At 45.7% G+C, this 27,500-nt stretch overlaps 2 protein-coding genes across 3 annotated transcripts in view; both read right to left on the reverse strand.

The window, feature by feature from the left end:
- Nucleotides 1-10,280, reverse strand: part of slc2a4rg (SLC2A4 regulator) — a 36,873-nt gene extending 26,593 nt beyond the window's left edge. For both annotated transcript variants that reach the window (XM_079180290.1, XM_079180289.1), the window contains exons 1-2: nucleotides 9,920-10,280; nucleotides 7,804-8,036 (exon numbers count right to left, since the gene is read on the reverse strand). In XM_079180290.1, the coding sequence (XP_079036416.1) occupies nucleotides 7,804-8,036; nucleotides 9,920-10,204 (518 nt within the window). In that variant the 5' untranslated portion in view covers nucleotides 10,205-10,280. The remainder of the gene's footprint in view (nucleotides 1-7,803; nucleotides 8,037-9,919) is intronic.
- A 5,312-nt stretch (nucleotides 10,281-15,592) lies between these two features.
- On the reverse strand, nucleotides 15,593-26,262 carry LOC306707819 (uncharacterized protein; the record flags this gene model as incomplete). Its single annotated transcript, XM_079175452.1, has 8 exons — nucleotides 15,593-16,243; nucleotides 20,101-20,235; nucleotides 22,124-22,285; nucleotides 22,584-22,748; nucleotides 23,606-24,069; nucleotides 24,194-24,284; nucleotides 24,446-24,500; nucleotides 26,135-26,262. 8 exons carry the CDS (start codon nucleotides 26,260-26,262, stop codon nucleotides 15,593-15,595), a joined length of 1,851 nt encoding a protein of 616 aa, XP_079031578.1.
- Nucleotides 26,263-27,500: the final 1,238 nt, after the last annotated feature.

The raw sequence follows: 27,500 nt of genomic DNA on the forward strand, positions 1-27,500 counted from the left end.
CAACTGTTCGTTTAAGCTCGTCGTTCATTTTAAACGTGGAAAGACGTGCAAATAAAACGTCTTTACGAGGTGGAAAAGCAAATACAGCAAAATTACATATTTTCTGGGCTTCATTTAGGAATTTCAACCACTTTCCTCAGTCTGTTTAAAAAGGTGCTGAATAAGAGACTTGGGAGCATTTCTATTGCCTCTCAACGGCTCTCAATAGTGCGACGACTGAGCCGGTGGCTCACAGCTAACAGCGCTAACAGTGCTAACAGCGCAAACAACAGCAGCTAACAGTGTTTACTTGAGTCCTCTTCAAGGAGCCGGCCGCCATGTTTCTACAGTAGCCTAGAATGGACAAACCAAATACTGGCTCTAGATAGGGGCCATTTCGCATTTGAATGTTTTTTGCTTCGATGAGTCTCATTGTTGTGATCTGACGGCAGCCAAACAGCAGACATCGCTCCTCTGATGCTCTGAATCCTGTTTGTTGCACCTTTAAGGACCTGCGGATGCCGCGCATGAGGTTTAGCTGACCAAACAAATCAATCTTTATCTTTATGAACAAGGTTATAGTTCAACCTAATGGCTGAAAAAACAAGCATTGTGTACATAGAGAAAAGGGCTGTCAACCTCATGAATATGAGATATTTACAATCTGTCTCCCGCAGTATGTAATTGTGTGTGCGTGCAGGTCGAGTCGACGTATGTGTAAATATCGCAGGCTGACGCATGCAGCAAATGTCCAGGAGGTGGGAGCAGGACGACGTCATGAGCAGATCTGTGTTAAGTGAAACCTGACTACCTCACTGCCAGTGCAGGATGTGTGTGTGTGTGTGTGTGTGTGTGTGTGTGTGTGTGTGTGTGTGTGTGTGTGTGTGTGTGTGTGTTTGTGCGTGTGTGTGTGCGTGTGTACGTAGATGAGAGAGGAAAGGAAAAAAAGGATTTCAAATAAAAAAAGGCACAAATCTGATCACTTGTAGATCTGCTTGATTAATTATCTTGTCCTCATTTGGTTGGAGGAAGCAAGGATGAGTCATTATCCCAGCCCACACACACACACACACACACACACACACACACACACACACACACACACACACACACACACACACACACAGAGCGTAGAGGGTTTCTAGAGGTTCCTATGAGGAACTGGGCCCACCGGGTCCAGCAGCCTGGCTTCAGCCTACCGTTTTATAATTGACTCTTCAGGGTGAATCTTTGAAACGTGTTCGATCTAAAGCGGCCGTTTATTCTATGCAGCGCTTTGGGCTTTCTATAAAGTCAACGCTCACATTGCTTAACTGCGTCAACACAAAGTCAATCAGACAGAGCCGGGAGTTCAGCGCGGCAGTCTTCCACGACTAAACCAAAAGACGAGGCTTGTCGATAGTCCTTTAATCACAAGAGAGATCACGACGTCTGACGTTCCTCAGGATGGAGTCACAAACCTCAGCGCTGTGATTGTTTGTGTTGTGTTCTCACATAGTGAGGTAGTGAGGTAGACTCTGTGCTTCATGGGTTACTGACACAGCAGTGGGTTAGAGAAGAGGACGTGCTCTCACAATTCTAAACATATTAAGCGCATAAAAACTAAATATTTACGGGGAAGAAAAAAAACGAGTCTGAATGAGGAAAGTGTTTCCTAACAGAGAGAGAAAAGTAAAAGGGGAAGCATATTCAACGACACGCTGAGCAGTAATTCGAGACATTAAAATGGATGTAGACCCGTTCAGCGCTGCACAATCTGAAGCGTTGGGGCGTTTCCCAGACTTCTCTCTGTTTGCAGACTGAATTTCACTGCTTGTCATCAAACTGGGATGACTTATGATAAGAGTTACGCAAGACACTGTGTGTGTGTGTGTGTGTGTGTGTGTGTGTGTGTGTGTGTGTGTGTGTGTGTGTGTGTGTGTGTGTGTGTGTGTGTGTGGGTGATATTTATACGTGCGGTGATTGAAAGCAGGAGAAAGCAAAACCCATGAAGCTACAGGCTTACAGAACGTTTTGAAAACAGTCATTCTCTTTGGCGCCACCTACGGTGGTGAGCGGTAACTGCGGACGTTCAGCTCGTAATACTTAATAACAGACTTTTCTTTTTAAAGAAAAAAACCCTCGGGATTATTACTTCAACAAAAATGTGATTTCAACGTAATAAACAGTGACGAAATATTTCTAACCAACGTCAATCGTTGCAACATGAAAGCATGGTGGAATTAGCAAAGTAGCTCGCTAACAAGCCAGCCGTTAAACAAGTAGAATTAAACAACTTAATGCTACGTTCGTAGAGTTTAGGAAAGCACGTTGCTATAATAATATATACAAACATTTTGTCCGGATCATTTTCTGTAACCAGGGTTGCATGAGAGCACGGCCGAATTAGCAAGCTAGCTAAGTAGTCAGTCAGCTGCTAGTTAGCTTGTAAATGCTTTCATGCTACACTGGTTACAGAAGAATTAGCCCAACAGCGGCCATCTTTTCATCCCTCTAATATTTTAGCCTATTAATTTAGCCGGCTGCGGTGCGATCTATCAGGAGGGAGGCTAAGCTAAACGATTAGCATCATTTTCTCTCCATCTCTGAAACGCTTCGTCGATATTGTAGCTCGCTAGAGCCTTGAATCACGGTTTTATATCTCACATCGTTTGCCAGATTCAATTCTGACACCCAACAACACAGCAGGAGGACATTATCGTAACTTTAGCCCACCACTGAGGTTTATTCTGTTCGGCATTAAAGTCTTTGAATTTGTTTCACTTCCAGCTCACACCGTGACGTAATCGTGTCGGTCAATATGGTATCAACGTTTGGACTGAAATAACAGCTGGAGCTCAACGCGCCCACTGAGACTCTGATAAACAACACCAGCATAGTAAACTCTTGACTTCACTGTAATGGAACTTTTTAGGCACTTTAATGAGCTTGACACTGACTCAAAGACAGTGAGGGAACAATGTCATGGGAGTGATAATAGCTGCATGAAGGAGCCAGAAATGCAGTGGGAGGTTACATGATGAGAGACGAGAGGTGTGGGGGGGGGGGGGGGGGGGGGGGGGGGACAGACGGGGGAGCAGCTGCCCGGCTGGTATGAAGAGTCGGGTAGAAGGAACAGAGCGATGGATTGAGGGGAGAGGAAAGACGGTTGACTGTGGTGTCTTCAAATGCTACTGAGGCAGAACAGGAGGCCTGTTGCAAGTGTCTATCGGTGCATTTTACTGCTGTGCAACAACAGTTTCCTTCCTCTCTCTCCCCGTCCCTAAAGCGTCTCACCAAAGGACAGATGTACAGCGAACAACCTATTAGACACGAGGGAGCATCAGAGGATTCACAATGCGACACGCAGCGTGACACGTTGGAGCCACTTCTAGCGTAACGTAACTTTTGCAACAGGCTGTTTTGCAGGAAAAAAACCATTCCTCCGTGCCTCCTACTCTCCTTGTCTATGAAACTCTCTTCTTCACATGATTAATGTCTCATTTCTGAAGTGAACACACACACACACATGCAGCACGTATTTCACATATTAGCAGGAGCTTCTTCTACCTCATTACTGTTAAAAATCCGACTGATTCAGAACATCAGAGCTGCACCCTGAAAAAATAAAACGTAGATAATCTTAAAAGACGTCTTCCTCTGACAGATCCTCACTCCTTCACACACACCTCTGAGTCAGGAGACCTTAAAGCTGCAGTGGGATGACGAGCTGTCTGACACAATCTTCTGCGGTTGTAAATTGTCCACGCAGCACATAACCCACAACCTGAGGCCGACCTGTGGCGGACGTGCCAGATGTCTGCTCACGTCCCGATCTGACCCCTCCTCGCTCACGTGACTGCATTCATGGAGGATGACCTTTCACCCCCCCACCAGTTGCCGTTTGTTAGCGCAAAAATATTTGACCTCTTATGGTCTGGAAAGGGAGAAAACAAACAAGGACCGGACGACACTAGTGCAACAAACTCAGAGGGAATTGGTTTTTATGATGCTAACATGCTAAAAACACATGTTTTTTTTAAAATATGGAAATATTAAAAGCGTCCCGAGAAGAAGCGGGGCCGCTCCACTTGAGGTGCCATGTCAGCAGTGTGGATGTGGGTCAGACATCCCAGACCGGATTGGGGGGGGGGGGGGGGGGGGGGGGGGCTGCTCCTCAGAGTCTGACCTTCGACAACTGGCTGTAATGTCTCCTTTGGGAGGGGTGGGGGAGGGGGTGGACTCTGCCCCAGCCTGCCTGCCTAACCCCTCCTGGTGACTCTAAGCAGACTGAGTCAACGGCTGTAATTATGTTAAAAACAGAGCCCCCCCCCCCCCCCCCCCACACACACACACACACTGCAGTTGGTTGCTCTGGTGTCTTGTTTATGCACACTCAGTGTTTTCTATTCATGTTACTCTACTGTGGTGACAGTGTAGCTGACCAAGGACAGATAAGAAAGAAAAAGCTTTTCACATCAAAACAAACCAGCGCCCTCACTTCTCTCTGCTTTCGGCCGGTCTTTGTTACCTTATCAGTGCGCTGATGAGTATTGACAGCTTCAGGGTTAGGGTGGAAGAGAGACTTAATTAATCAGCGACAGAACGAGGAAAAGAGAGAGAGAGAGAGAGAGAGAGAGAGAGAGAGAGAGAGAGAGAGAGAGAAAGAGTCACACACAAGGAGAAGCAAGGTTGACACAGAGGGTGGGGGTGTTTAAATGCGCAGTGTCGCTTTAAATGACTTTAAATCATGCACGTGTGAGCGAGCATGATCATTCAAACTCTAATCTAAACTTTAATTAAACTTTAATTTCTTAAAACATCTGATATGAATGTATCGTGTTATGTATGTGATGTATAGTGTTAATCGTACTGCTATGTATTTATGTGCATACATGTCGAAATAGTTAAAAGCTGGAAATATTATTTTTCTCTTTAATTTCAAATTTTTATTATTATAAATTTCAAATTTTTATTAATTAAATGAGAAAATACTTTTCATTTGTCAAGTATTTGATTCACAAATATAGGCATTACCATGTGTATATTTTAAATAGACAAATTATATATCGAATTACAAAAATAAAAAAGCTATATCATGATACATATTGTGAGATGAGATATGAAATGATTGCCCAGCACTGGTGTCCTAAAACAGTTTGGTGGATAAGTGAGACAACAGAACACCAGCTGTAGTCCTTCACGGGCCCGTTTGTGAAGATTATCCTGCAGAATAAAAAGTGCAAGTATCACAAACGATTGTTGGCCACAGAGCTTAGTTTCTGCAATAATCCAAAATCCGCTCCCATCAAAGAGCCGAGGGAACCAGTTGGATGGTAACTTCCGGGGGTTTGGTCTAAACACAACAATCCCTCCTCCCTGCAGCCGTCGATTGGTTACGCCTACTTCAGGTCTCTGCCCGGGCTTGTCAGAAGGACAGTGACCTACTTTTAAAGCATTCAAGCAAACTGACACGACGAGGTGTGAATAGCACTGTGTGTGTATGTGTGAGAAACAATAAGTCACCGATATAGTGAGCGACGTAACACACACGGAGGGTGAGCGACAGATTTATAGCTCAGGGTGTCTTTAAACATTTTTAATCCTGTTACGCAAAGGGCGTATTAGCTAAAGTGCGTGGGGAGAGAAGGGAAATAAACGGCTCTGTTGACAGTGACACAATGTTGCCATTGGAGCCATTACTTGAAAGAAAAAAAAGAGTAGAAGTGAAACTATGTAGCTCTGTGAAAGTGTTCACTCTGAATTACTGTTTACATGGAAGCTACAGTTCAAACTGCTCTCATACATTCATGAGCTTAATACATATATATATATATATATATATGTTTTTTTAATATATATATTTATGAAGAGATGTGTACAGTAGCCAAAACCTTCTTTCTTTTTGTTGTCTTCATTTTTATTATAAATTCTCTTTTCTCATGAAATGTGAATTTGGAAGCTGCTAAGCTGAGTATAATGAACATTTTATTTATTTTTAGCATTTCATAATAATAGTATAACAGCAAGCATTCAGTCACAAATAAGACTAAATATTGATATGAAGATGTGAATCATGGCAAAAGAGAAGAGCGGAGCGCCTAATCTGAGCAGGGTGAAGACAACAGGGGGAGTTAATCAGAAAGGTCATCACAAACAGAGGCTCGGCTAATACGACCATACGGTTACATAATGTTACGCAACCTCTCTCTGTGTAGTGTCAACTCAGAGCTTGTTATTGTGGTGGCAGTGTGTGAAGCGAGGCAGCCTTCAACACGCTGTGGAAGAGAGACGTTTTTCAGGAACCTGGATCGAGAGCAGCGGCCCGGTTTTGTCACCAATAAACACGCAGCAAGCATGCTCGGTCTTGCGTGTTTCCCCAGAGACACTCCTCTCTTGTCATACATGACCAGCAGCACGGGAAGTTCACGTGATGATGAGGGAAGGACGGAAAAGAAGTGTGGCGTACACACCCCCCTCGACCCTCAACACACCACGCCTACAATCACTGAAATCCTGTTGTGTTGACCAACAATCTGTGCAAAAATAGAAACATTTCTGAAACTAAAAGTCCTCGTGATTCTAATGCAGGTTAAGAGAAGAGCTGCTCAGTTTTCAGGCTTTACTGTACTGCCACCGGGCATTGTGTGAATGTGTAAGCAGACAGGCAGCGTGTCAACACAGACAGTAACCAATAGCATGTGTAGAAGGAAGCCCCGCCTACAGTCGGTCCCAGCCCTCTTGTTACATAATCACTCATCTCGCCGCACTAGACTCCTCCCTGGATGCATTTTCTGCTTCTTCTAGTCTGTTTGAGCGTGTCATTAAAGGCTAACAACGAATTTCCTGAGCACAAATGTGCAAAAACAATGGGACCAAAAGCTCACTGCATTCATATGAAATATTAAAAAACACACTCGCACACACAGTGAGCACATCACACTGATGCATCCACTAGCATGGCGTGTCAAAGGAGGGTCCACGGGGATATTATGGGGCTTAGAGGCAGTCAAGCAAGATATTTACATGCACAAATCTGAAAAAGACAATCTGTCTACATGGCTAATGAAAATTAATATGCAACCGCGCATATTCTGATTAACATAACCAGAGGAAGACTTGTTCGAGCAAACACAGCCTCGCTCTTTCATTCCTTCAAATACCTCCTCGATAAGGTCAGCGTTGCAATATTTGCACATATTAAAAAAAAGAAAAACTGTTGATATCCAAGTCCGTCACAATGTTTAAAAGTCTTCTTCTGACCAGAAACGTGGGCTGTTCTTTTGTTCATGCATCTCTGCAAACTATTGCCTGGTTGGTTTTTAAGCACAGCGCACAGAGCTGGCTGTAAAACAGGAAAGTGTGTCATAAAAAAAACCCAGTTGAGACTCATATTCCTGCTGTAAACATGTCCAACGAAGGCTTTTAAAAAACCTGAATAATATCTGCGTATCCCAATATGCTGTTTACATTTAGCAGTAAACAACAACGACACACTGTAACTATCTCATTCTTTCTCCCTCTTTATTCTCCTCGTCTCCAGCGATTGGGCAATCCTGGCCCTCTTCTCCGGCTCTGGCTCTCTTCGGGGGCACATTTCGAAACTCTTCTGGAGGGAACACCAAACATGTGGTCAGTCGACCGCTCACGCCCCCCCCCTGGCGCCATTCGTTGCCCAAAACCGCCGTACGGTTTGTAGCCGGAGGCTGAGCTCCACTTCTATTCTAGTTCAGGAACACGTCTGTCCACCACAAAGTTAAATGAGCTCCTAGATTGCACCGAGTGGAACCTTAAATAAACTAAATACAGGGGAGGGGGGTGTGTGAGTGTGGATCATCTCCGTACCTGTTTCTGGGGACGGGGATGTGGGAGGACGGGATGGTACGATCCGTCGGTGGTACGATCCGCCCCTGCGGCGCCCTGAAGTTGTGGGCCAGCTCGGCCTGTTTCATTGGGTTCCTGATGTCCAAGTGCATGAAGCCGCCGGGCGACCGCCCGTTCACGCCCGGGCAGTGAGTCGGACTGGTCCTCTTCAAGATCCCAGAGGAACCCGCGTCCCTGTGGTCCCCGAGGCCAGTCTGGAACAAAACGAGTCACACGTGATTGTCAGAATTCATACATCAGAAGCTTTATGTGATAGCAAGAGGTTCACCATTTTGTTAACAGATTCAACATCTTCTCTTGGAAAATTAGACGAGTTTGCTCGACTCTTTTTAATTTATAATTAGATTTTTCACATAAATCTTGAAGTGAATTCATGAGCATGGAAGTGTTTTTTTGTCAGTAACTGTAATGCTGCAAACACCCGATGAATGATGACAAACATCTTCCATCTTCACCAGCTGACGTTCTTTGTATGCAAACTTTCTTATATCCCAAATGAAAATGGAAAAATTGGCTTAAATGCGAAACATGATCCTAAAAATAAGCAATTACTCTGCCGGCTGTTTTACACACAAACTGCAAGTTTTGAGTCTATAAAACGTAGTAAAATGTCGTTGATTTCCGACCTAACAGTCAAAAAAGTTAAAGATTTTTTATTTACGGTCACATTTGACTGGACGATATGGTCAAAACGTTCCATCACGATAAAGGTAAATTCATATCTCAATAACAATATATATCATATAAGATAAGATAATAATATTAGTCCCACAGCGGGGAAGTGGAGAGTGCAAACAAACAAACAAGAGACATAAGTAGAAAAACAAGATCATAACAAGTATAATAAATACGTAATCACACAGTAAAGGTATGTGTGGATATAAAATAGCATGTTTTCCGGTAATAGCATAAATAAATAATCTAAATTGAATAACAACATGGTAACGCCTATTGTTGCACACTCCTGTTTGAATGAAATACTTGATCAATTATTATTTTATTAAGAAGCTTTAGTTCAAAATAAACACAAACAGCTTCAAGTGAAATTATAAATATTTAAATAAAGATTTTAAGATTCCCTCAAAATATTCCACATCAGATTTTTGTTGTTTTTTAAATATATAAAGTAGTTAATCACGATATGAGTCCAGTGAAAGATAATAAATTACTATTATTAATTATCACATCAACTTTGCAGCTCTAAAAAACAACAAACAAAACCTTTAATATATGTTATTACCCAACTGTGCCATTATAACCCTGACAGTCACTCATTATTATTTGAATAAACTGTCTAATCCATTTCAACAGCAGGTGTGGCAATTTGCCACCTGTGCATATGTAATGTTGCAGGGTCCATTAATAACCGACATGGTTCATGTCAAGTGTTCAATGACCCTGCAAGTAGAAAACACACTGCAGCGAAATGCAATGCAAAAAAACACACAAATTAAGATAAAACCTCATGCTGCATAAAAAGACCTGACAACATGTCACATGTGTACTAAAAGTGTTATTACTAGTTCGGCAGCGGGTGAAGCCCTCACCGTGGCTCCACCCTACGGTTATAGGAGGAGGAGGAGGAGGAGGAGGTATGGCCAGTAGTTTGTTTTCTGTAAACTTTGCACACAGAATGAGCCGCCATTTAAGGCGGTTTAGATACCACGTTATTCGATGACAGCAGTTGGTGAAATCACTTTTTTTAAAACAACAACAACAAAGTGGTTTAAGAGCAATAACGGGCGCGTGAGAGTTGTCCAAACTTTATGTGACATGACGTCGCTTTGCTCGCTGTTATCTGCGTTTAAACGTGTGTGTGTACAGTTCACTTTACCGGCGAATGGAGTCGAGTGTAAACACTTTAAAAAAATAATAAGTAAATTAAAAAAACACGGATAAACGGCTACTTACTTTTTCCACGTCGTGAAATATTATTATGTATTTATATTTAATATAATTATACATATTTAACATATTTATATATAATAAACTCGGGTGTAAAGTTCACTTTACCGGCGTATGGAGTCGTGTTTAAAATAATAAATGCATTTAAAAAACACGGACGAACGGTACTTACTTTCTCCACCTCGTGAAATATGACTCGACCCCCCGGAGACAGTCCGTTGCCTCGCGGAGAGCTTCTCTCGCCTCGAACCTCCGCCGCGGAGCCTCCGTCGTCCATTCGGTATCTGTAGAAGACGGGCCCGTTTGTATACACGTGCACGGGACCGTTGCTCTGCACCGCGGGGACCCGGATGTCGCGGAGCACGGAGCGGCCCGTCCGGCAGCTGAACTCCGCTGCACCGACGACCCTCGACGGCTGCTGCTGCTGCTGCTGCTCCGAAATAGATGTGGAATCCATTTCTTTGCAGACAGAACTAAAGAAAGAAAACCAGCTTTCTATAGATGCTTTTAGTGCAAATTTCTGGAGTTAGAGACATTTATCGGGATTTTGTCGCGAGTGTCTTTAACTCCTGTTCTAGTCTAAGTTTTGCCACCACTACCCACCCAGGATATCCAAAAAGCCGCCCGGTCAGGGGGGGGGGGTAACATGTTGTTTTGCCTCTTTCCTCCAAAAAGGATGCCACGCCTCCTTTGCTCTGCTCCTATTGGTCGGCTGCGTACATAAACATTACACTTTGGCACGCTTCCACCGCGAGGCGGCCTCTGATTGGCTAGTTTGACTGTGTCAATCACGGTATTTTTTCCCCCAATGTGGGCGTAGAGGAGGAGGCGTGCCGCGCAGTTTACCGGCCGGTGTCTGCTGTTGACTAGCCGGTCTGCGAGGCGAGGCAAGCGAGGGAGGGAGGAGGGGAGGAGGGAGGGAGAGCAGAAGAAAAAAAACAGCCTGCAGGCTCCAGAAGCAAACGGCGCATTTAAGGTTTTTTGTTTTTTTGCAAACCAAACATGATTTAACGGATCATGCTTTAAAGTACTTTACCAGCGGATTGTTTCCTCCTCCTACAAGTTGCAAACCCACTTTATTTTGTCGACAAATGTAAAAGTATTCATGCTGTTATAAGGTAAACTTAATAGAATCGTTCTCTGGACACCATGCAGCAAAAATAATGCAATCCAAGAAACTAGTCCTGCACTAAATGCTGAGGATTATGATGCAATGTTCAGTTTTATGAGACTTGCAGGGTCGACTTGTTTGCCTTTCAAGGTGGACAAAATAATAGAGACACTCTGCATTCCTACAGCTTTGCATCGTGTTTTGTATTATTATGTTCGTGGTGTTCTTGTGTCCTCTTGTGTTTTGTGTACAAAACTGGTGTATCTGTACTGTACATTTTTTTATTTACTAAACTGTAAACATGTCTCTTTTTTTCCAACAACATTCTTCACCTAGAACTTGCTGGAAATGTGCAGCTCATAAACGTGTTATTATAGGCCTATACTGTTATTATAACTGTTATTAATAACCTTTGTTTTATTTGTATTTCAGTGGTTTATCTAATCTATTCTAAAATACCCGCCGTAGCGCAGACACTTCTGGTTTATTGCTCAATTTTCCACAAGCACATTTTGTTTTTTTGTGCGAGCTGCATTTATTGCAAGCCACTAATCCCTCCGACACCGCAGCGCTGTTTGATACAATAAGACAAACACCAACACACGTTATAATGTGCCACTTTATTAGAAAAGTAAAAACTCACTTTAATATTTTATGAAGGTTAATATAAAACATTACAATCTTTTGCATATCTGCACTGTCACACCTATACTTTATTATATTCATTATTTTTAAACTAAACCCTGTGCTTTAAGAACATACAACATTGGCTACAGCTGTCACAGCAGTATTGGCCCATAATTAAGAAGACAATTAACAAACAGCATCTGTATCCGCGTGGAAAGCATCCACAAAGTATACGCGTCTGTGATTAACCATCTTTTTTTTTCTTCTTTTTTTTCTTCAACAAATATACTGTATACTGTATGTTACATCGGAACAACATCAGAACAGCAACAGAGTATTTTACACATTTACATCATCATACTGTATTTGTTTGTGCAGTGAACATCCGTCTCGATTCAGTGTGTAACTGTAACAGTGTTCGACAAAATATATATATATATATATATATCAGATCAGTGCTTTCTCTCGGGAAAAAGAAAATGTGACACGTAAAGTGACAGCCAGAGCAACAACAACAAAACGATTCAAAGGGAAGCCTCCATAGAGCTCGTCGAGCGTCTCAGCTGTTGGCCATTTCTCATATCGGACAGTAGTTGAGCTGTTGGTGCATTGTTGATACCAGATTGGGGTTGGCCTGACCCCTCACCCTCTAACCCTCCCCACCCCGCCCCCCACACACACCCCCTCTCATACCACTCCCTGAGTCCCTCAGAACTGGACATCAAAGGCCCATCCCCTGCACCGGCGAGGGGGAGAAAAAAGAGAGGTCAGTGACGGTTATTGGAGGATTAACACAGCTGGGTGGAGGGAGGGAGTGTATGCAAAGTTTGACCAAGTGTGCTTCATCCCACCTTCAAACTGGAAACACACACGTCTTAAAACATATGAGAGTGGGGGAGGGTCCTTTGGGGTCCGTGTCCATTTTGCAGTGATCCTCGTCCAGCTCTATGCTGGCTGTTCTTCCCCTCTATCGCTCCCCCCATACGGAGGATAAACAGCGCTCGGCTCTACACTCCCAGAGGCTTCTCTGCTCTCCCCCCTACACCCTCCTCCTCCTCCTCCTCCTCCTCCTCCTCCTCCTCCTCCAAGTTGCTGCTTTTGGAAGAAGAAGAAGAAGAAGAAGAAGAAGAAGAAGAAGAAAAAACCCTGAATGCTGCTTTGCATCACATGGCAAAAAAAAAAAAAAAAGCACAACAGAAAAGATTAACAAGAGATCAATAAGTACCACAATATTTGTTTTCATCTCCATATATCATAGCATGCACTTTGTTTTTCTTCTTTTTTTTTTGATCAAGCAGGAAAGAAATTGCACCAACAACATAAACGTACTGTTTTCATGGCAGTGGCATGAGCTATTCAACCAAATGGTATTTGTCCGTAGGTAAGAAAGAAACAAAAACAGTGCATTAAAATACAGAGTGCAAGATTTGTTTTTACATACTTTCCCGACACAAGTAGCATTTTTTTTATTTACGTTGCTAACCTTTTCAACCCATCTTTGCATCTCCCAGTCGAACGCGTCGTTCATCACCTCTCGTCTTTATCGCCTGTTATTGAGCCTCTAATGTTTGGTTTCTTCTTCTGTTCTTTTTTTTAATGTTCCCCCAAAGCTACATGGGGAAAGACATTGTTTATAACGTGAGGGAACTCGGCGCAGAGGCTGGAGACGAGGGTGGGGGATGGGGGCAACCTTCCAAAGGACACTCACTGGTAGTTTTTATGCCCGGCTCTCTATTTTCCTTGGAGTCCGAGCCCTCTGTTGCTATTTAAACCGTCAGACTTGAGTCTGGCGGGCTATGGGGAGCTCTGGCTTTGACTTGAGACCAGACAGCAAATCAGAACCGTCCTCGGAAAAACGCCCTTTATGGCATGTTAACGCGCAAATTAAGGCAAACACCCCTGCAGCTGTCCAGTGCAAAATGATAGTGGTCATAAAATCAGATGTTTACACATGCTGCACAGGATGAAGCATCCTTATTTTGGACACTCTTTCGCTTCCGTATTTAAAACAAAATATTCTTCTCAGTAATACAGTAGAAGTTTCTAATTGTGAAATCTGTCACTTCGGGCAAATTCTTGCACAACCCACTTAAGGCCCCGGACCCGATCGCTTCACCCTGCAAGGATCCGCCGAGTACACTCTGAGAAATAATGGTGCTAAATAGAACCACACAGGGTTCTCCGGCTTGACCTCATAGGAGAAGCCATTTTGGTTTAAGGTAGAACCTTTCATAAAAGTTCTACCTGTAACCCTTTATATGTTGGGTTCTACCTAGAACCCAACATATAAAGGGTTACACTTGGAACCATCTGCGAAAGGTTCCGCCCAGAACCCCCTATGAGCTGTTTTAAAGATAACACTTCCATGGTGTAATGGTTCCACCCAGGACTCACTCTAGAAGTTATATCCAGAACATTTCCACATTCTAAGGGTGCGAACAAGAACCCACCAAGGGGGTTCTACAGAGAACCTTTTAATATTCCAAGGGTTTCGTCTAGAACCATTCCCGGGGATTGTACCGTGACCCCTTGTATATACAAATAATTTAATCTAAACCCACCCAGGGGGCTCTATGTATATTCCAAGGGTTTCATTTATAACCTAAACATGGGGTTCTACCGATAACCCTTTTATATTTCGGGTTTCATCTAGAACCCACCCAGGGGACCCTACCAAGAACCCTCGTATATTCTATGGGTTTCATCTAGAACCAGACCAGAGGGTCCTACAGAGAACCCTTTAATATTCCAATGTTTTCATATAGAACCCTAAAGGGTTTGGTGCTGATGTGGTGCAGCGCACATCCCACAACAATCCTGGTTCACATTCAGTTTTTTGGGGGGGTGTGGTTCTGGATTGCAGGCGTTCTCTTTTAACAGCAAAGCTTTCAAGAATCTTTGGAGAACTCTGTCTTCCCAAAAAAAGGGTTCTTTGGTTGAAAACGGTTTCTTATTGGAACCCTTTAGTCTCACAATGAACCCTGGAAAACCCCCTTTCTTGAAAAAAGGGGCTTCTTCAGAAGCAAAGCGTTCCGGGTAGAACCTTAGCCCTCCAGGAAGGAACCCGTTCTGGAACCCTTATTTCTAAGAGTGTAGCCGATGTGTGTATCCGCGCGGGGGTGCGTTGAGGTGTGTCATCGTGACACTGGCTACAGATGTTTATCAAATCAGAGCGTGGGTTGTTGATTGAAGGTTATTGAGCAAACGTTCACGAGTTATCACGTTATTGATCGGCGCTAATAAGTCGAGAGGGCACATTGATGGTGATTTGGGACTTTGGCCTTCGCTCGCTGCTGCGTTAATCAGGCCGACAAATAATAGGCCCTTGTTTGAAGAAAGCCCCGCGATGCTGTCTGCCGGGCAACAGGCCAGTGTGCTCAGAGAACCTGTTTCAGATGTTTGCTTAGGGAGAGCTAAGTACCGCAAATCTCTGTGACTTCCATCTGCTTATATTACATAAGTCTCCCCCACAATGAGGCATGTGTGTGTGTGTGTGTGTGTGTGTGTGTGTGTGTGGGTGACAATAGCTAACAGTGTGCCTCATATTCCCAATATACATACAATATTCCTTGCTACTACTATTTTCAGATGTGTGTTTGCACAATGCATGCACATACTTTTTTTTATTCATATATATATATATATATATATATATATATATATATGTATGTATATATATATTAAAGTGTGTTCTTCTCAGGATGTGAGTTACACCACATACTCTTTAGAGAGTACAGTGTTCATATAAAAATAAAGATATTATGGAAAATGATGCACAAACAGGTGACTATGATCAGGGACACAGTAGGTTGAAGATTCCAGTTTTCTCTTCTTTTTTTTTTTGGTTTCTTTTTGTTGAAACATATTTGGTCCGTATTTGGGCTGGATTAGGCCGAGGCTGGTTCTGAAGCACGGACCCATCAAGGGGAAGTCTTGAACCTGGATTAAGACCCTGTTTGTACCTGATGTCATCACAAAATGGATCCTCATGATGTTTGTCTGCAGAGGGGCCGTGTTTCTATGTACAGCAGCCGGTGGGCCGGTGAACAGGAGGTTCACCTTTTAATGACTCCAGTGGGTCCCGAGTCTGACCCGCCTGTCAGCCGGCTACAGGCCGGTGACGTACATCTCCATCCCGTCATTGAAGGTGAAGATGGTGGTGGTGCTGGAGCTGGTGGCCCCTTGTTTCACATCGCTGATGGTCTCATAGAAGTTTTCCCCACCGGGCGGGCCTCTAGCAGGCGGGGCGGGGGGTCCTGAGCCCTGAGGCGGCACAGGTGCAGCCGGCTGCTGCTGCGGCGGCTGCGGTGGCTGTGGCAGCTGCGGTGGCTGTGGCGGCTGCGGTGGCTGCGGTGGCTGCGGTGGCTGTGGCGGCTGTGGCAGCTGCGGCGGCTGTGGCAGCTGTGGCGGCTGTGGCGGCTTCGGCAGCTGCGGCGGCAGCGGTGGCTGCTTCTTCCTCTTCAGAGTGGCAGAACCTCCGGCCGTGCCGTTATTGGTTCCCGCCTGCTCCCGTTTCCGGTGGCTGTCGATAGTGGCGTACGCCGGGTCGGACTCGGCGGTCGCACACGCGGACCAGGACCTGTCTCCCACCGGCTCGTAGCAGGGCTCCTCCTGGGAGCGCGCCTGGCCCTGCTGGACGCCTCGGCCTCGGCCCCGGGAGCCTCCGCCGAAGGAGCGCGGGAGGGTCTTCGATCCGTTGTTTTCCATCGGCGGTTTCTTCTTCTGGGTTTTACACACGATGGAGTAGGTGTCTGCGATCTGAGAAGGCATACAGGGGGAGAGCAGAGTAAAGGTCACTGAACAGGACGATCATGGCCTACAGTCTGTGTGTGTGTGTGGCAGCTCCCGCTTCATTGTTTCTATGAGTGATTGTCTGCAGCCACAACTCGTACATGTAGACAAACAAACGCTGTACTGTGCTGGGATTTAGATCACAGTCACCGTAGAGCATGTTTTCCACTTTTAATGTGGCACGATTTAAATTGAGATAAATGTCTGTGAAGTCACTATTCATTGCCTGGTGAAAGTATTGCTATATTTATATATTTGCAGTATTGCGAACTGGTGTTTGAGGCGCCATTCCCAGAAAATAATGCTGTATTACATTTTTTCTCCATTGAATACAAAAATGAAACTATGGACTCAAAAAAAAGCATGTTCGTATGGAATATAAGACTCCAGACAGCTAACCTCTCAAACATAATTCCTTTCTTTTCACTCTAAATCAACCAGGACTGAAATCTTTGTTACAATTCTTTCTGCAAACGTTTCTGATTCTGTTGAAGGATTGCAGAAGAAATTCTTAGTTGACCAACGCTCACACGATTTTATGGACTATTCAACTAGTTGATTTAATTAAAATAGAATAAAAAACGGAGTTCTTCCATAAAGAATCCTCCTAAAGCACCACTTTAAGTCTTGGAATTAAGTCATTCTGCATGAAATAGCGTTTAAGAAAATAACAAACGGACTAAAGAGACCAGAGGGGGCGGCCTTAGTCTCAACTACGAGTATAAGCAGACTTCCCATATCTACGTACCTATTTCTGCATGTATATCAGACATAAATGTACAATATGTGAAAATGAGAGAATACAATGCTTCTAATTTGGAGTGAGCATGGATCACAAGGGTGTGTGTGTGTGTGTGTGTGTGTGTGTGTGTGTGTGTGTGCAGTAGTCCGCCTATGTGTGTTGACTGTAACCTGACCTATTTCGACAAAGCAGGATAAGACAGAGTAAACCGTGTTATCAGACTGTTGAGGTCTCGGCAGAGTGACAGAGTTTAGCGGTGGACGAACCTGTTAAAGTTTCACCACAACTGCTCTGGCAGCAGCAGCAAACGGCAGACTCATGGTGTGAAAGATCTGGACGACGGCCAGGCGGCTGGACTTTGCTTCGTGATATCGTTTTGCCTTTTAAAATGAGGCCGTACTGTAAATGAGCATGTGTGGTATATGTCTGACCGCGTACAATGAGGCTTCACAATGTGTGTGAGCGGGTCTGGTGGTGGGAATAAAACCCGAAGCTGTGACCGTTGGCGTTTCTGTGTCAAAATTCCACGAGGTGAGCAGAAGAGCAAGAGGATTGTGGGACATGGTAATGTTTACCTTCCGTGTTCACACCCAGATCAGCAGCTCTGCTCTAGTGGCCCTGAGTAGCGTTGGCTATGCAAACTCTCTCTCTCCCCCCCCCTACACACACACACACACACACACACACACACACACAGTTCAGCCTTTTTCCACTCCCAAAAAACGGAAACCTGAGAGCGCAGATACAATGGCCATGTTTTCTGTGCGCTCGCCTCGTCTTCCCTTTCATGTTTGTCTTTCGCTCCAGACAGCATCAGATAAATGAAGCTGCAGAAATATAAGTGTAAAACACGTTTACTGTGAATATCTCTCTCTCTCTCTCTCTCTCTCTGTGTCTCGCAGACCTTAACCCACATACCCCGCCCCCGCATAAACTCTTGTGCGACCGTTTTAGGATAAACAAAAGACTCCTGGCGTACATGCTTACAAGTGCGTGCACACAGTGTGCAGTGTGTGTGTGTGTGTGTGTGTGTGTGTTTGCATTTGTGCACACAAGAGTTTGCAGCTCTGTGCAGCAGAGGAAGGAAGTCACAAGATGATGGGGATTTCATAACTGGGGCTGCAGCTGTTGAGGAAGCCTGTGCATTGTGTGTTTGTTTCTTTTTCTCCTCCCCCGTTCTGCCGCGCCTCCTCCGACGCGACTTCAGGCCGAAAGCTTCGAGAAGTCACTTTTTTTTTTAATTGTCAGCACACAGCCGATTATCCACGGAAACACACCAGAACGCATTGGCTGACGCATTTTTATAAAAAAGCAAATATGGCGCACGCTTCCAAACGGCCTGCGATGCTGTCGACGTCCGTCTGTGCAGCGTGATTGGTCGAGGAAGGCAGCGCCTCCTAATAGCCACGAAGGGAGCGGAGCAGAAGGAGAGGGAGGGGAGGGGAGGGGAGGGGGGGGGGGGGGGGGGGTTTAGGTGGGGAGTGGAAATTCAACACCTTCTGACGGCTGCGACTGACAAACTCCAGAGGATATTAAGTATTTTGGGCATGTTAGGGCGAAAAGACAAACTCACACATGGAAAAACACAGTGAGTGGGAGAAACAGTTTGTATTTTTAAAAAGAAGAAGAAGAAGAAAAAAAAACAGGAAAGAAAGTTTGAAAGAAAGAAATGGAGATTGCCGAATGCAGTCAAGGCCAACTGCTTTGTGTACCAGTTTAATTTGCAGAGGAGGAGTTCAACTCATGAGCCAAACATCGGGCGACTTAACCCCTTAATCTCCGCATACAGCATCCAAAACTCTCTGGCTCAACACTGGCTTACAGAGGAGAAACTTCGCAAAAGATTAAAAAACTGCTACCTTACTTAATGCTGCCGGCATAAAATACAAACTGTATTAAATCCTGTGAACAATACTTTCCCTCTCTTGACTTGTTGATCACAAGCTTTAGTCATAATTATAGCAATAAAGTTATTGATGTGGAGATAAGACTCCCCTGAGCTCACGCAGATGATAATGAAAAAGAGAAGCTCAGTCAAACACAGAGTAATAATAGACCGTGTTGTATTTCAGGGCCCTCCATCGACTCAGATCGACACGCCTTGAGTTCCCCCGACTGCTTGTAACTCTTGGGATGTTAGAGTATAACTTATGAGTCCAGCGGAGAGCGTTGAAAGGGGGGATTGAGCGTGGAGAAATGCAGCGTGTGGAGGCAGATGTGGGGGGGTCATGTGACGAGATTGGCGAGTGCAGATTTATCGGTCAGCTTGGAGACAAGTCGGGGCCGATCACCTTCTATCCTCCTCGGCCGAGACGGACAACCTTTAACAAACATCTCTATTAATGCAACAGGATTCTTAAAGAGTAACTAAACCACCAAACCAACTTTAATTACAGCTGAAAACCAATGTATGTGTGTATTTAGTGCCGTTCTTGATGGATTCAGGTCCAAATTATGATATTCTAGTGTTAAGAGTATTTGAATTCTATATATTGTGTGATAAATATGCAAAGCGACTGCTCTCTTGCTGTTGACTTGAAACTAGAGATTGAGACCATAAACTCATGTTTACAATGTTTACTGAGGTCATTTTCTCATAGACTTCTATACAACCAGAGGAGTCGCCCCCTGGTGGTCAGAACCGAAGGTTGCCGCCTGGGTGCAAAACTTCAAAGGGTTAACCGGAGCAGTAGTAGTCGTTGATATCAACGCATGTCGGTGGTATTTTGTGCAGAGGCGCTCCAGACAAAACTCCGGGGGTTTAGTTACTCTTTAATTAATCGTCAGCAGGTGATGCTGATGTCCGGACCCGTCTGCTGAGTTTGAGTGATGGAGACTTGAGTTGAGCGGGAGATTTGGGTCAAGGTTCAGGCAGGGCAACGGGAGGAGGAGGAGGAGGAGGAGGAGGCTGGAGCCGTGTAACGTAACCTCTGGCTGTAAGCAGAGACCTCGTATGACAGGCAGGTCACAGGGTGGTGGTGTTATGACGGCGTGCAGAAATGAAACGGGCGCCCCCCCCCCAACAGTAAACACAGCAGTCACAAATCAGACACACACACACACACACACACACATATACTACCTCCTTTGCGGTGGGGGGTGATGGGTGCCCCTGCAAGCTCTCTGCGCGGAGCGGAGGCGGGTGCAAGGTGATGATGTCATCTTCCTCCGGAGGCTTCCAGATGTACTGCTCCCCGTTGCCCATGAACACGGCCTCCTGGGAAACAAGGAGCCGAGGGAAGCATCGCAGTTATGATCCAGAAGTCTTCGTGCCAAAAAACCCCAAATCACACAAAACAAACGACGACGCAGCATGTTTTTACACGTATGGAAGGTTTGTGCCTGAATGTGTGCATGTGTGTTAATGAAAGAGAGCTTTTGTTTTTTAAGGTCAGAGGTCAGATGACACACTTGGATGTTGACTGCTTTTTATCAAATGTGGTCGCTACTGCTGGGATCAAAATGATTGACCAAACAAGGTTATGGTCATAAAAGTGTCACTTGTAAAGCTTTTTATTAAAATGACAGATACAATGTGAAATGATCTCTTTACTTCTCTTTTTGCTCCTTAAGGGGAGCTTCTCCTCTCAAGATCCAAACAAACGAGTCAGGAAGTGACCGAAATGATGCAACGGACATCTAATTACATCTCCTGTGCTGCTATTAAGAAACATTAAAAACATCTAACTAATGACTGGATGCTTTGTGTTATGCAAGTGTCAAGGAATTCCGGCCCAGTTGTTGAATTTTCCACGAGAGTTAATCAGTTCCTTCTTTGGTCTGTGACCAACTTTTCCACAAGGTCGAAACACAAATCCATCCAGCCAGAGAGAACCTGAGGACAGATCAACTGACAAAACACTGACCCCATTCGACCACTACTGTGTGAGGGGAGAAGATAAAAACATGCGTTCCACAAAACGATAAAACCTTCTCAAACCTACTGCCTTCTTCTCTGAAAAGAGAACTGGACTTTATAATAAAACAATAAAAAAAAAAAATCACTGCTCAGGTTACAGCTTTTTTTGAATAAATGCCGGTGATTGAAAACCAATTAGGAACCAATTAGGAAGAATGCAGCGCTGCGTACATGTGTGACCGCGGATGATTCAACTCGTATACGCTGCTCCTGTGCAGCGAGAGTGAGTAATAGAAGCCGGGGACGAGTAAATGGCTTCAATATGGGAACATTATTTATCCACACGCTGGCTGCTGGCTACCTGTTTGCCATTTCTAGATAGACCTGCTGATAGATTCAACGGGAACACACACACACACACACACACACACACACACACACACACACACACACACACACACACACACACACACACACACACACACACACACAGAGGCTGCTTGGCTGCCTGCCAAGCTCTTACATAATCCATCCTTCCACTCTTTACTGTGGCCGCTAACGCCGTGCTGCGCAAAAAGGTAAATGGGCGGAAGAAACACACACACACACACACACACACATCAAGGGTTTAACAAGCAAAGATTAAAAGTCAGGTCAACAACTGGGCTGATATCCACAGCCAAGATTAAATTGTTTAAAGAGCCGTATCAACCTACTTAAAATCTCTGACGAAAAAGACAAAGTCACCTGTTTTATGCTCTGCCACACACACACACACACACAAACATATAAAAGTACGCACATGCATGAAAAATGGACATGTGTGCCAGCAAACCCACAGGAAAGGCTGTTCACCATCCGATCATTGTTCCCTCTCAGATCTGCCCTAAACGGTGGCCTTGACTGTTCATGAACACGTCCCAGCTGACACACATACGACTCTATTTATTGGATTCAAATAATCGACAAAGTCTTAAAAAACACAAGTTAATCAGGAGGGTTAGAGCGTGTGTTTTATAAATAATGTATTTCAAACGCTTGCTCGACTATTAGTGATAATGATAAAGTATAAATGTGGTTAAAACCCAACGAAAGACATCAAGTGAGTAAAAAGGAGCTGTTTGTTTGTGGACAGCGCCCTCTGCTGGTGAACAGGCAGACCTGCAGTTTGGTAAACTTGGCTGGTTGGGGTGACACACTGCATCAAGCTTCATTCAGAGTATTGATCCGGTGTTGTTTTCCGTACCTTTGGGAAGGAGTGCAGGTGAAACGGCTCCAGGCCTTTGCGCGGAAACTCCTGGCTGCGATGCAGAGGAGGCGGAGCCGCAGAGGGCGAGTCGCTCACGCTCGACTGGCTGTCGGACTGACTGTCGGCCCCGTTGTTCTCCTTCCTGTTCGTCTTGTCAACCTTGAGGTAATGAGTCACCGGTGAAAACATCGCTTTCAGTTCAAAGAAAACGCAGTAAAAAAAGACCACATAATCCACAGTTTATTAGAAGTATTTAAACCTATACGGGAAGTTTATATTAGCTGATATTAGCTATTAAAATGCATCTTTTCTAACGCTGCAGGCAGGTTCTGCTGAGTGACGTCAATGCTTCATGTTCATTTAGTAAACGATGCTCCTCCGCATTCTAAACATGGTAACTTCTGTTCATTGGTTGTGAAACTGCTGCATTTAACTGAACCGTGCGCGCGGTCGTTACCTTCCTGAACTTCCGTAGAGAAGCGTACTCGGCCGCGGTTGGACCTTCGATGGCCAGCGAGTTGACGGAAGGCAGAGGGGACCGGTTGACCCCGCTCGCACCGTTACCTCTTCCTGCCGTCGGCCCGTTGACGGCGCCGTTCCCTCTGCCGTTCCCTCTGCCTCCCTGCGAGGAAAGAACAAAACAAAACACAAGTTATTTGTCTTTCCAGAGATGTCAGTTACAAACAAATGATTGTCAAAGCAGGAAGAACAGCTGCAGCTTTAAACGCCGAGACACCGGCTGATGATGGATTCCATCTACGGGCAAACAAAGAGATAACCGTTGGAGCCGTCACACTGACAGATGAGCTCCCGCTTGTTGGATCATTTTCGGTCTGATCGATGTGCTGCTGGTCCGTTCAAACCGCAGTATACACCCAGAGGAAGCAGGGCTACCAACGGGCTCCTCCTGAAGGGCCGAGGGTCTAAAGCTGTGAGACTAAGGGTTCCACTGAGAACCACGTTTCATCAAAAGAACCCCTTTTTTGGAAGAAAGAGTTCAACCTCAACGATTGTTGAAAGGGAATCCAGACCCCCCCACAAAAAAAAACATGATTGTTGTGGGTTGCATCACATCAGCCCATTTTCCTCGAGAACCACATTAGGGTTCTCGATGGAAATATAAAAGTGTTTTCTATTGGACCGTCAGGGTGTGTTCTAGATCAGGATTCTATAAAAGGGTTCTCAGTAGAAACAGGTTCTTGATAGAGCCCCCTAGGGTGGGTACTAAAAAGAGTTTTTGGTAGAACCTCCTAGGTGGGGCCCTAGAAACAGGTTCTAGGTAGAGCCACCTGGGTGGGTTCTCGGTGGAACCATTACACCAAAGAAGGGTTCTCTGTAGAACAGGGGTTCTGGGTGGAACCTTTCACGGATGCTTTTACGTATCACCCTTTATATCGGCTTCTGGGTCAAATCCTCCAACAGGGTTCCAGGTGGAACGTTTATCAAAGGTTTCTCAGATTTGGATGTGTGTGTACGTACGTTCCCGTTCCCGCTGCGAGCTGCTCCGTTGGCCTGGGCGGGGGGGCTTTGGGCGGCTCGGACCGAAGCCGGCGTGCTGTTTGACGTGGGCGGGGGGGCGGAGGGCGCCTTGGGGCCCGCGTCGCCTTCCCGGACACCCACGCTCTCGTACAGGCCGTCATCCAGGCAGTGGGTGGGCGTGGCGTTGTTCCGTAAGCCCACCTCGGTGTAGGTGTGGTCTCTAGCCTCTCCTACGCCTCCTCCTACGCCTCCTCCTACACCTCCTCCTCCTCCTCCTCCTCCTCCTCCTACAACACCTCCTCCCCCATCTCCCCCTGTCTCCCCTCCTCCCCCCTGGCTGGATCCCTGGGGACTGGTGGGGATCTGGGGAAGCTGGCGCCCGTGGGACGGCCTCAGGTCCGTCTGGGAGCGCCGACTGTGGAGGAGCAGGAGGTCCATGCTGGCTGGACGGCTCTTGCCAACAGCTGCACAGAGAGGAAGGGGGAGGAGGGGGGGAGAAAGAAAGCGTTGGGTGGGTGCAGGACGGAAATAACAGCTCAGGGTCGTATATCAGATATTGTCGCATACAAACCGTCGGCCATCACTCACAGTTTCCATTGCAGGGGAAGCGGTTGATCTCATGCAGCCCGGTGTCAGATTTGCTCATGGAGTTGAGTTTGGGGTGTCGAAGGGAACCCTGCTGTCACACATCAACACAAGTTTCAACGCGTTCACACAACGCAATAAAAGCACGCGCACACAGCACGTACGTGCATCTGTTTATACAACCAGACGGTCTGAGGGAGAGCAGAAGAAGACTTGGGGGTGTGTGTGGGGGAGTAAAATGAAAGCATGTCTCACCATATTTACAGATGTCCCCTTCTCTCCGGCTGGCGGGTGCTTACTCTTGCTTTTCCTGAGCGGCGAGGAAGGTCAACAGCAGCCGGTGGACAGAGAGGGAACATACACAGAGCAGATAGATACCATCAGCATCCGGCATCAGCGGCTCGGGGCACAAAAAGTCAGACAGAGAGCGCAGCGTGACTCAGGACTACAGCGGAGGACGTCCTTCACTGAGAAACTTTTCTTTTCACGATAAGACCGAGTAAACTCGCAACTATCACTCTAGTAGTTTCCTCTACGTTGATCCTCTCGTTTCCCATCCTCTGGAATAAGTCACGTGCAAACGAAACGTATCTCGAGTAGTTCAACACATCGTCCCTGGAGGAGGCTGTAGCTATAGGAAACCGTTGACATGGTGAGAGAGATGAGGACTGGAAGCTCCTGGGCGCAGGTGTGAATATGAGAACCGCTCTAACACTTTGAAGGGTTTGAGGAATCTGTATCACATGGGAGTTCTTACTGCTGCGCAAATAGACGTGTTCCGGTCTGCAAACAGCAAAATCGTACAAGTTGCTCTAAATATAACGTAAGAAGTTGAGCGCGGCCCCCGTCGTGTCGGATCCTCGTCACCGGAGCTATCGCCTATCTCCAGCGTTCAGCTGGAACTCGATCCTGTTCGCACAAACATATGGCCGCCGTTCCCCCCGGGGGGGGACCATGAGAAGATGCTCCCTCTTTGAGATGTTCATAATAACACGGCACAGGAGGGGGGGGGGGGTTAAAGGGACAGTTCACCTTCCTCTCATCTTTATCAATCTAGATTGTTTCGGTGTGAAAAGAAAATAGTTCCGACGTGAAACTGCTCACAGCGAGTTCTGTGGATTGTCTTCAGTAACCGGGTCTGCTTCTTTAAGCTTCTGGAGTAGAAATCAAGACATCTTTATGGCAGATATCTCCACAACTTGGCAACTCACAACAAAGCAATCTAGATTGATAAATAGCATCACATGTGAGATAGATTTTGAGGGGGGGGGGGGGGGGGGGGGTGAACTGTCCCTTTAGGGTAAAAAGGGATTGAGACGTATAAAGAACGGCAGCAGCTATGTCTGCCAGATTAAGACTGAGATCTCACGAAGGTATCCGCTGTGATCCTGAGGGGGAACTGTCTTTAAATCAATAGCAGGAGATCAATAGCAGCAGGTGTCTCGTTCCATCCGTACATGACAAAGTGCTGCAGCGTCACCGGCATGCATTTCATTCCTTTAGATCTTTAACAGAAGTCAGGTTTCTATTTCCACGACACGAGCCGGTTTGACATTTCTCTACATCCCTATCTGTGTATCCCATGGCAACAAAGTCACAGCGCGGCCTCTGATTGGTCCCTGAGGGTTCTGTTAAAAAAAACAAAAAACACACACAGGCTTGTTCCATTGCTTCTGTCTGGCTTAGAATCTGGTCCTTTGCTTTTGCCTGCTGAGGAGGCTCTGGCCTCCGTGTGCTCAAAACATCATTTCATCTCATCTGACACTCGCGGCCATTAACATTCACTGCTGCTGCCACTCTGCTCGAGACGGAGGGGACGGATGGGAGGATGAGGAGAGAGAGAGAGGGAGGGAGGGGGGAAGCGTTCAGAAGAAGGAGGAGCGGAGGATGAGAGTGATCTGGCACCAGAGATGATACGACTTTCTTTTTTCCCCCTTTTCTCACCTTTGGCAGCCGACGCACACGAGCACGATGAGGATGGTGACCACGAAGGCGGACGCCGCTGCGATGGCTCCCAGGAGCAGCAGGTTTTGGTAGGTCAGGGCGTCGCTCTTCTCCTCGCTGTCATCCATGACACCCGGCTCTCCTCTCTCTCTCGCTTTCCCTTCACTTCACTTCCGCCGGAGCTCAAACTCCACCACACAGCAAGAAAAGAAGAAAAAAAAACAAAAAACCTGCAGAGACGATGATGATGATGGGTGGAGGGAGAGAAAAAAAAGACAAGAAACAGAAGACTGTGAGTGACATGAGAGATAAGAAGAAACCTGAAGAAATGCTGCAGAGTGATGGTGAGAAATGGTGTGTGTGTGTGTGTGTGTGTGTGTGTGTGCGTGTGTGTGTGTGTGTGTGTGTGTGGTTTGCCTCTGGCTTTTTGTCACTGTCTCTTTCTGACATATCAGTTTCTATTTTTGACTCTCGAGCAGAATAATGCCCAGAAAATAGAACACCTCATCACACGCTCGCTTTGCTTTTTGTTGGTTAAAAAAAGATCAAATGAGACCGCAGCACTCGTTTGACTATAGCCAGAGAGATTCTTGTGTTAGTTTAACAGGAAAAAAAAGCTCCCCAGAGCGTCGTCTCAACAGATCTCCACTGGCTGCTACGCTTCACGCTTCACTCATTCATTCATTTCTCTCTCTCGCTCTCCAATCAACAGCGGCTCCAATACTCACAACAAGATGTTCAATCTGTTAAATGGCGGCGCGCACGTTACTACGAACGAGGAAGTGCTCTCTTGTACCCCGAGTAAATACACCATCCACTGAACACACACACACACACACACACACACACACACACACACACACAGACAAAATGAACCCTAAGGACATTTGCATGCTGTTCCTACACTACTGGATTCGTTTAGACAGAGTCGTTTTTGGGGAAAATTAGTTTACTTGCTTTCTTTCTGAAAGTAGCACGATAACAGATATCAGTGACAGAAATGTAGAGAAATTAACTGATATTTTGAAGCCTTGAGTTCGGGGATTTCACCGTCGCCATTTTGGAATACGGCCGGCGCCATCTTGGCTTTTTTGCAAACGATGAACGGAAGTTAAAACTGGTTTCAAAAAGAAGTTTGATTGTATAGAAGTCTATGAGAAAATGACTCTACTTCTCTCTTGATTTATTACCTCAAAGACCCCAAAAGTTCACACCAGGCGGCAACCTCCAGTTCTGCCGAGTGAAGCCGATGCAGAAGTGTCCTAAAACCTGCATTCTCTCTAATGTCCACCAGGGGGCGACTCCTCTGGTTGTATAGAAGTCTATGAGAAAATGACTCTACTTCTCTCTTGATTTATTACCTCAG

The sequence above is a fragment of the Pholis gunnellus genome (genome assembly GCF_910591455.1).
Source record: "Pholis gunnellus genome assembly, chromosome: 2".
Taxonomy (NCBI): Eukaryota; Metazoa; Chordata; class Actinopteri; order Perciformes; family Pholidae; genus Pholis; species Pholis gunnellus.